Here is an 8706-nt window from a genome sequence, read left to right as displayed (position 1 = left end):
AGATAAACTTGATCATAAACCCACAATTCATCGGATCTCGATAAACACACCACAAAAAGAGTTTACATCGAATAGATGTCCACAAGAGAGGGGGAGAACATTGTATTGAGGACCAAAAAGAGAGAAGAAGCCATCTAGATAATAATTATGGACCCGTAGGTCTGTGGTAAACTACTCACAACTCATCGGAGGGGCAAGGATGTTGATGTAGAAGCCCTCCATGGTCGATTCCCCCTCGGCAGAGTGCCGGCGAAGGCTCCAAGATGGGGTCTCGCGGATACAGAAAGTTACGGTGGTGAAAATTGTGTTTCGTGGTGCTCCTGGATGTTTTCGGGGTACGTAGGTATATATAGGAGGAAGAATTACGTCGGTGGCCGCCCGAGGGGCCCACGAGACAGGGGCGCGCCCTAAGGGGGGGGGCCTCCTATCTCGTGGCTGCCTTGGCTGCTTCTTGACTTGCACTCCAAGTCCTCTGGATCATGTTCATTCCAAAAATCACGCTCCCGAAGGTTTCATTCCGTTTGGACTCCGTTTGATATTCCTTTTCTTCGAAATACTGAAATAGGCAAAAAAACAGCAATATGGGCTGGGCCTCCGGTTAGTAGGTTAGTCCCAAAAATGATATAGATGTGTAAAATAAAGCCCATAAACATCCAAAAGGCGTAATATAATAGTATGGAACAATCAAAAATTATAGATACGTTGGAGACGTATCAGCCGCATCGGCTCAGAGGAAGATAAACTATATTTAAAAACTTTTGGACGATTCCGGGGTTTGGAGAAAAGGTACGGATGAGCTAAACAGTTCCATCAAGGATTATTTTTTGACTTATTTACTGCCCAAGTTCATGCACCTAATGTTGATGTCATATCCCGAGTACAACAGAGAATTCCATGTGAGATGAACTCTATCCTCTTGGCCCCTTATTCTCCGAAGGAGGTTAGAAAAGTCTTGTTCTCTATGAGTGACTTCAATGCTCCTGGTCGGCTGGTCCTGATGGACTTCATGTTGCATTCTATAAAAGTTTTTGGTTTATGTTAGGGATGACCTCATTGAGGAGGTTTCTCTGGGGTGAAACCACATGGATGGAATGATACGACTATTGTGATGATGCTGAATGTAAACTCACCTGTAAAGGTTATCCAATTTAGACCAATTAGCTTGTGTAATGTTGTTTACAGAGTTATTTCAAAGATGCTAGCTGCCAGACTCAAAGGCCTTCTGCCTGAGATTATTAGTCTAACACAGAGTGCTTTTGTCCAGGATCGGTTAATCATTGATAATGTTTTCGTCACGTATGAGAGTCTCCATGCAATAAAAAAATTAAAATGTGGGCAAAGGGCGCTGGTGTGTAGTAAAGTTGGATATGCATAAAGCTTATGATCGTGTGGAATGAAGTTTCTTGGAGGTTATTTTACTAAAACTGGGTTTTCATGCTGATTGTGTTATATTGGTAATGTTATTTGTTTCAAGTGTTGAATACATAGTGCGCTTTAATACATAGGAGACTGGAAGTTTTAAACCTTCGAGGGGGCTGCGACGGGGGGCTTCACTGTCCCCTTAACTTTTCTACCTTGTATTGAAGGCCCATTAACTTTGTTGACACATGCAGAGGAGAAAGGTATGTCATGATGCTCCTGCTGGTACAAACCTTCCCTTTGCTGATGACTCCTTAGTTTTGATGAAAGCCAATGTACAAAATGATGCATGTCTAAAAGCAAGTCTCAGTATCAGGACACCTAGTCAATGTGGATAAGTAAGTATATCTTTTCAACCCTAGTGCTAAACATGAAGGCCCAAGTTGGTTCTACCCTCAATATTATGACTGGAGCAATGAATGATAAATATCTTGGGTTGCCGACTACTTTAGGGCTAGACAAAAGTGATAGTTTCTAGTATCTTATTGACCCTCTTATTCAGTGATTGACGGGATGGAAAGAGAAGTGCCTTTCTTCAGGTGGAAAAGAGGTGTTATTAAAATTGGTTGCACAAGCAATACCAACATGCGATGCTTGTCTTCAAAATTCCTAAGGAATTACATATGCGATGTCAAGATTTTGGTGGGGTGATGATGCGAACCATAAAAGAATGCACTAGTTCGCCTGGTGGAAAACGTGTATCCCAAAGAAGAGAATTGAAATGGTATTCCGTAGTATCCATTGCTTTGACCTTGATTTATTGGCAAAACAAGCATGATGTTTAATTGATGATCCTGATTCCTTCTGTGCTACCATTCTTAGAGTCAAATACTTACAGGATGGTGATCTACTCAATGCTAGTTTGAAGAACAAATCATCATATACATGATAGAGCATTATGGCGGGAGTTAATACAATTAAGTGTGGTCACATTTGGAGAGTGCGACGAAAAAATAAACATCCGAGAAGATGTATGGTTTCCGCAATCATCATGCAACAAGGTTCTAGCAGTTAGAGGAAACCAACTCCTCTCTCGAGTTAGTGATCTTATTGATCCTTCTACAAGAAATAATATGTGGGGTACTGTATGGAGTCTTCTCTGTCATGCGAAGGTGAAAATATTTGTGTGGTTGCAGGGAGCCATCCCTTGTAGAGCCGCTCTCGCCAAAAAATATATAAAGATTGAAACCCAATGTTCCGGTTGTAAAACTAGTCCGGATACCATAAGGTGTATGTTGTTTGAATGCCCTACAACTAAGAAGGTGTGACCCCTATTGGGTGTTGATGATGTTATCACGAGGTCCAGATTTGTTGATTTGGCTAGTGAAGCAAGGTTGGACTTCCCTGTTGAGCATACCGGAAGAGGAGGTTTCGGTGCTTGGTCAAGCGAATTTTTAGGAGATTGTTGTTGTTGCAATATGGTTCATGTGGTGGGAACGCGGGAAGTTTCTCCATGGAGAACATACTCAATCGACGGGCTAAATTCTTCTAGTTGTTCGCTCACTAGTTAAATTCTTTATTGCTTGCACTTCGAAAGTGATGGTGAGATATGTGCATGGACCAAACCAATGAGAGGCTATGCAAAGTTCAATGTGGATGTTCCGACTCTCTTCAAGGTGTTGTACGGGCGGTTATGAGAGACCCCAATGGAAAGTTCATAGTAGCGGCAAATGAAAAGATTGAGTTCTGCTTCGATGCCTTTACGGGCGAAGCATTAACACTAAGGTTTGGGCTGCACCTTGCAAGGACAGTCGGATGTGGTGTTTCTGAGCTCGAGCTCAAATGAGCTCGCGACAGAAAATTGAGAAAAAAAATCCAAAAATTTGGAAAAAAAAATTGCAAACATTGACAAATGTTTTGAGTGCTCACAAAATTTCATCATTAAATGATATACGTGGAAATTGTGGCATAAAAATCAATGCCCCAGAAGTGTTATATTCAAAAGCATTTTGGAGTGCTGATTATATATTTTTTGCCATGCCTTCCACAAATGTCATTTCAATGATGAAATTCTGCAAGCACTGAAAACATTTGTCAAAGTTCACCATAAAAAAAATCAGATTTTTTTGAATTTTGTTTCATTTTTTAGTTTACTGTTCACCAAATGAGCTCGCGAGCAGAATATGACTTTCAAGGTGATCACTACTAAAACTCATCGTCAGTTGCAAGCGACATATTTGATGACTGCTATCTCATGACTTTGGAGTTCACCCATGTCATCTTTGAGCATAGTCATAGATAATGTGGAGTTCACCCATGTCATCTTTGTTCTTTGAGCATAGTCATAGAGAATATGGAGTTCACCCATGTCATCTTTGAGCATAGTCATAGAGAATGTAATCACGTAGCCCATGAACTAGCTAGTTTAGCTAAGATTTAATCCTCCTAATGTTTAGCCAAAAGATGCCCCTGAGGCTGTAATGTCCAGGCTTGTAAATGATGCTACTATTCTCATGAATGAATAAGGAAAATTTTGAACTTAAAAAAAAAAAAAAAGATCACCAGCTCTGCCCGTTCACAGGGCATACCAAACCATTCACATGTTCCACTGAATAGTTGAAAACCGGCAAGAGAGGTGAACACTGCATTTATCTCGAAAATCGAATGAACATGGAGCAGACTGTATTGTCAACAGCACAAAATTTCCCATCTCCATCATTAATCCAGCCAAGCAATAAAAGGAAAGAGAACAAGCCCACGAGGAGCTCAAGCTTCCACTAAATATAATATTAAATTGCCGAACCAGTTCACCGAGTTCAAATCAGAATTTTGAAATCATCAAGTTCAACATTATATAAGGACGCATCGCTATAGATTAAAGGAAATACAACATCTTAGGTAAATTTGGTACATTAATAATTTCCGGGTACATGGGGAAGTCCAGTGGCGTCTCCCCCCTCGAACTTGATGGCTCCTATGCTCAACACCATACCTGAACAGAGTAACGCCGTCAGCAAGCCATGAGGCTCCATAGCTTTCCTTTGACTAGTCGCCGCATCAATCGCCTCCCAATGCTTCTTTTACTCTAGAAGATGATATCCATGGCGCGATAAACTCCGAGTGTTAGAAATGCCTAAGAATTAACAGTCAGAAGTCCACGACATAAGCTGCTTGCCCTGGCAGTATTGTTCCAAGTCATCAGCCAAAAATAAGATGGCATAATAGAACTAAGACACCAACAAATGTTGACTTGTTGTCATCTGTGTAGTACATTTCACACTTCAGACACCCAAGCTATCTTCAGTGTTCAGAGTTGTTGCCCTCTTCTATTCAGCAGTCTGCGCCGCCACGTCTTCATTCACCTCTGTAATAACCTTAAGAAGGTCCACTGGGGTTGCAGCAGGATCGAGCTCATGACAACCTTCCGGGGCATTGTTGCCTTCTTCACCAGTCAGCAGTCGAGAAGGAACCTGATGCGAGAATCGAAACAGCTCACCCTTTGGTATCCTCCTCACCTCCTTGGGGTCCATGTGCCTATGGAACACAGCTTTGAAGCCAGCAACCTTCAACAATGGAATGACAGTCAGCCCTTGCTCCTCAGTGAAATCATCAATAACTTCAACAATCTCGTATTTATATATCACATCATCAGGTGTAAGCTCGTTCCAATCAGGAGACCAGTCTCGGTACAAAGCCCATGTATCACCTTTCTGAGGAATAATTCTGATAATCCCACGGGGGCCTTTAGTCCAGCTGACTTTGTGCGAAAATATGTTGACTGTTTCCGTAATCTGGTACCTTCCAACCCTAAAATCGCCACATGTTTTCTGGAAACCAGAGGCAATCCAGTTTATTGGCGACAGTTCAATATTGGATTTGGAATTGAGGAAACTCATGCGGATTCTGAAAGGTCTCATTGAAAGAACTTTCTGCACCATTGCATATAGACGAGGCATTCCATCCTCACTGTCATATGTAGCCCATACTTGGTCACTATAAAAAGCTCTCTCTGTGCGATCCTTATCAAAATCATGGAAGTCAGGATCTGGGACATCAATCGAAACAGGCACACGCTTCTGTTCTGGATTCTTTTCATTAGTTGCAGTTGCAGGTATGTGGGTGTCGACACTTATTGAACTGCATAGCTTGAGTCCTTTGCCAGGCTTGCCAGAGAGGACCCCATTTGCCTTTATGTTGTTGTCACTAGGATATACCTTTCCTTCTGACTTCCTTTTCTCTGCAAACCGTGAACATGCTGCCATGCTCAGCTCTTGCAATTTTCCCCGGACGGCTTCTTTGGCTTTCTCAACAAGTAGACCCCGTGTATCAATCTGGGAGATCTCTCTCAAAACATTAGCTCTCCTTACACTCACTGCAGATCTCATCTTTTCCACTGAAGTGCCATTAACCCGCCCCACATCAGTGAAAGCATTTGTCTCTGTGCTTACAACCACTGTTTCTTTGTTATCTCCAGCATAATCCACAGTAGTATAATCATTACTATGCCTTCTCCGCTTTGCAAACCGGCCACGCCTTGAAGTAGTTCTCTCAGGGTCACATGTGTTTCCACTTTCAGGGTAGTTGTAGCTGTAGCTCTCTTCATTTCTTCTAGGTTTCTCGGAAGCCTGGGTACTGTACGCATTTGTGTCAGCTGCAGGCCCTGTCTTGGAGTACTGATTCCACTGAAAGCTTTGACTGTTGTAGGAATCGTAAGTACTATCTTGCTGATACCCCACATGCCCTGTCCCCGGAATGCTAGAAGTCCTGCTTGTTGAGCCATATGAATGTTTGGTGGAACTGTGGTTCTGTGGCTGCTGCTTGGTTGACCAGGAGAAAGATGAACTGCTTCCGTTGCAAGGAAATCCGGTCTCTACCGCCATGAACGCGTGATGGCAGTTTGGGCACAGAAGGTTATGATTAAGATACATTCTTAAGTACTCATACTGCATACGGCAGCGATTGCAAGATGTCCAGAAAGTATCAACACCAGCAGGACGAGCAGTAGCCTCAGCAGCAGCCGCCGCAGCAGCCGCAGCGGCGGCGGCAGCAGCAGCATTCTTTCGAGCTCTCTTGGTCGCCTTCTTGTCATACGTATACATGCCATTGGTTACGTTGACAACAGAATGATCTGACCTCTTCTGATCATAAATTGTCTTCCGACTAGTATCAGACAACACACTCCAAGCCTCAGAGATCAGTTTAAAGGCCTCCTCAGCACCGACTGACTTGTTCTTATCAGGGTGCAGCTGGAGAGCTAGCTTCCTGTACTGCTTCTTCACATCCTCTTCATCTGCAAAGGCGGGCAGGGACAAGATCCGGTACCAGTCACTCTCTCCATCAATCTTGGACTCCGCTGCAAGATGAACTTCAAGAGTCGACGCCATCTGGGATATGCCCTCAAGTGATGGGCAGAGATTCTGGGCCTTGACCGCGTACTTGCGTGCGCCCCTGAGGTCGCGCGCATGAAACTTGCTCTCTGCAGTATTTCGTGCTTTCAAAGCTTCATCCATATTGTACTCCACACTCATCTCCACCTTGGAATTAGATCAACAGACAGCTGGACTTGAGCAAGAATGAAGAAGCCCAGGACCAAAGAAATGAACAAGAGTTCACTGCACAGTACTGTTGATCTTAACCTTGAGAGCTATGAGAACTCCATTGATCTGCAGCAAAGTAGGGCAAATGATAAGAATATTGAGGAACAAAATACAGAGCACACTCGATGGAACCGCAAACAACATAGCACAGCATCGACAGCAAAGTGAAACCTGAGAAAACATGTAAACCAAACAGTGAAGTAGACGGACACTGTGAATTTCGGCACTATCAGCCGGAAACGATCTATTAATTTCTAATAACTTGGCAGGACTGGAAAACAATCTGGAAGCGAAATCTATCTCGTCATCATTTAATTTCAGCTCCGCCAAATTTATTTGGCAGTACAACAAATCTACTCCACTAGAATGGACTACGCGCCACTGAGATTTGCTTCAGCGAATCGGAACTTGAAAGCTTAGCAGATCAGCGACCAGAGCTACACCGACTCGCCCAAAAAGGCAATTAATCTTGGGTAGCAAGAGACAGTGCGAGAAAGATCCAACCCAGCTTCCTCCACAAAACTAGAGAATCTGGAGCCGCGGCTCCCCCGGAACAGCGCCAAAACCCAAGCGAAATGAACACATCCAAGTGCCAGGAAGCGTCCAAATCAGCTCAAGAACAGCCCAAAACCCCATCAGGAATCCGGCCGAGAGGACCACCGATCCGCGCGATCCGCGTCCCCGGCGCACCGACCCAGCAGCGGCGCTGACCCCGGGTGCTCAAAATCTAGAGCCCCAAGAACCCTAGGCCGCCAGATCTGCCGCGACAGGCCACGGCCGGCGGCGAAAAGCACCTGAATCGAGAGCCAAGGAGGAGAGGAGGCGGGGGAGGACGTACCCATGCGGATCGGCTGGAGCAGGCGCAGGAATCGGGGCGGATTGGAGGCCACGAGCTCCCCCGAATTGCGAATCCCTCGGCCCCGGATTTAATTTCGGGGGGAGGAGGAAGGAGCTCTAAAAAAATGAAGCTTTTTAGCTCAAGACTTTTAGTCAAAGCCCCAAAAATCGTAATACCAAATGAGAGGGGTAGCAGCAGAGCAGCAGTAGTAGTAGAAAAGGAGAGAGTGTAGGTCAGGCCGTGTGCCTGTGTGTCCTGTAAAAATAGAGATAGATTATTATTCCACTTTGTTTTTTGTTTGCCTTTAAAAGTTTCAAACTTTGCCCTCATTTGGTGCCCCAAATTAGATCCTCTCACAGTCCAGGCCCAAACCTCAGGTCAGGTGTCAACCCAGGGGCTTTCTCGCCATTTCCGGCTCAGATACAAAACATACTGGAGTACTACTAGTATTTCTTTATCTTTAGGGGGGGAAAGCTGAGTTGATTATGTGCTTTAATTCTGGTTTTAATATTATTAATTGCCGTTTTAAGCTGTAGATTTGACGTTAATACAGGGCGGAAGCACATGGGGAAGTGTCCTAAATATCACCAGGTGGGCCCACTCGTCATAGTACTGGAGTGTATACATGGGCAGGTACGTATACGCATATATAAGGTGAGAAACCTTTATTAGGGAGGGGCTATTTCTGTAAAACCACAGCGGTGGGTACAGTAGGAGCGTAACCCTAGTGCTGTGTTGTTAGATCAATCAGATGTGACTAGGGTTGTTTCAGGTATTTCCTACTACTCCCTAGCAAGGATTATGCCTAGGGTTAAGTTAAAATCACAACCACCAGCCACAAAAAGCTTTGCTCTCCTCTCCTCTCCTCTCCAGTCCAGTGAACCCTAATATATAGTATATTTTTTCCTGAGA

The 8706-nt window shown here is 44.1% G+C and overlaps 1 protein-coding gene across 1 annotated transcript; it reads right to left on the bottom strand.

Annotated features, from left to right (window-relative positions):
- Positions 1-4131: 4131 nt before the first annotated feature.
- On the bottom strand, positions 4132-8021 carry LOC119364107. Its single transcript, XM_037629519.1, has 2 exons — positions 7795-8021; positions 4132-7022 (listed from the first exon to the last, which is right to left on the bottom strand). The coding sequence occupies exon 2, from the start codon at positions 6885-6887 to the stop codon at positions 4686-4688; it is 2202 nt and encodes a 733-aa protein (XP_037485416.1). The 5' UTR covers positions 6888-7022; positions 7795-8021; the 3' UTR covers positions 4132-4685.
- Between the last annotated feature and the right edge of the window lie 685 nt (positions 8022-8706).

This window comes from Triticum dicoccoides, chromosome 2B (assembly GCF_002162155.2).
Source record: "Triticum dicoccoides isolate Atlit2015 ecotype Zavitan chromosome 2B, WEW_v2.0, whole genome shotgun sequence".
Taxonomy (NCBI): Eukaryota; Viridiplantae; Streptophyta; class Magnoliopsida; order Poales; family Poaceae; genus Triticum; species Triticum dicoccoides.
The sequence above is the reverse complement of the archived record's forward strand: the minus strand, read 5'-3'. Positions and strand labels throughout refer to the sequence as shown.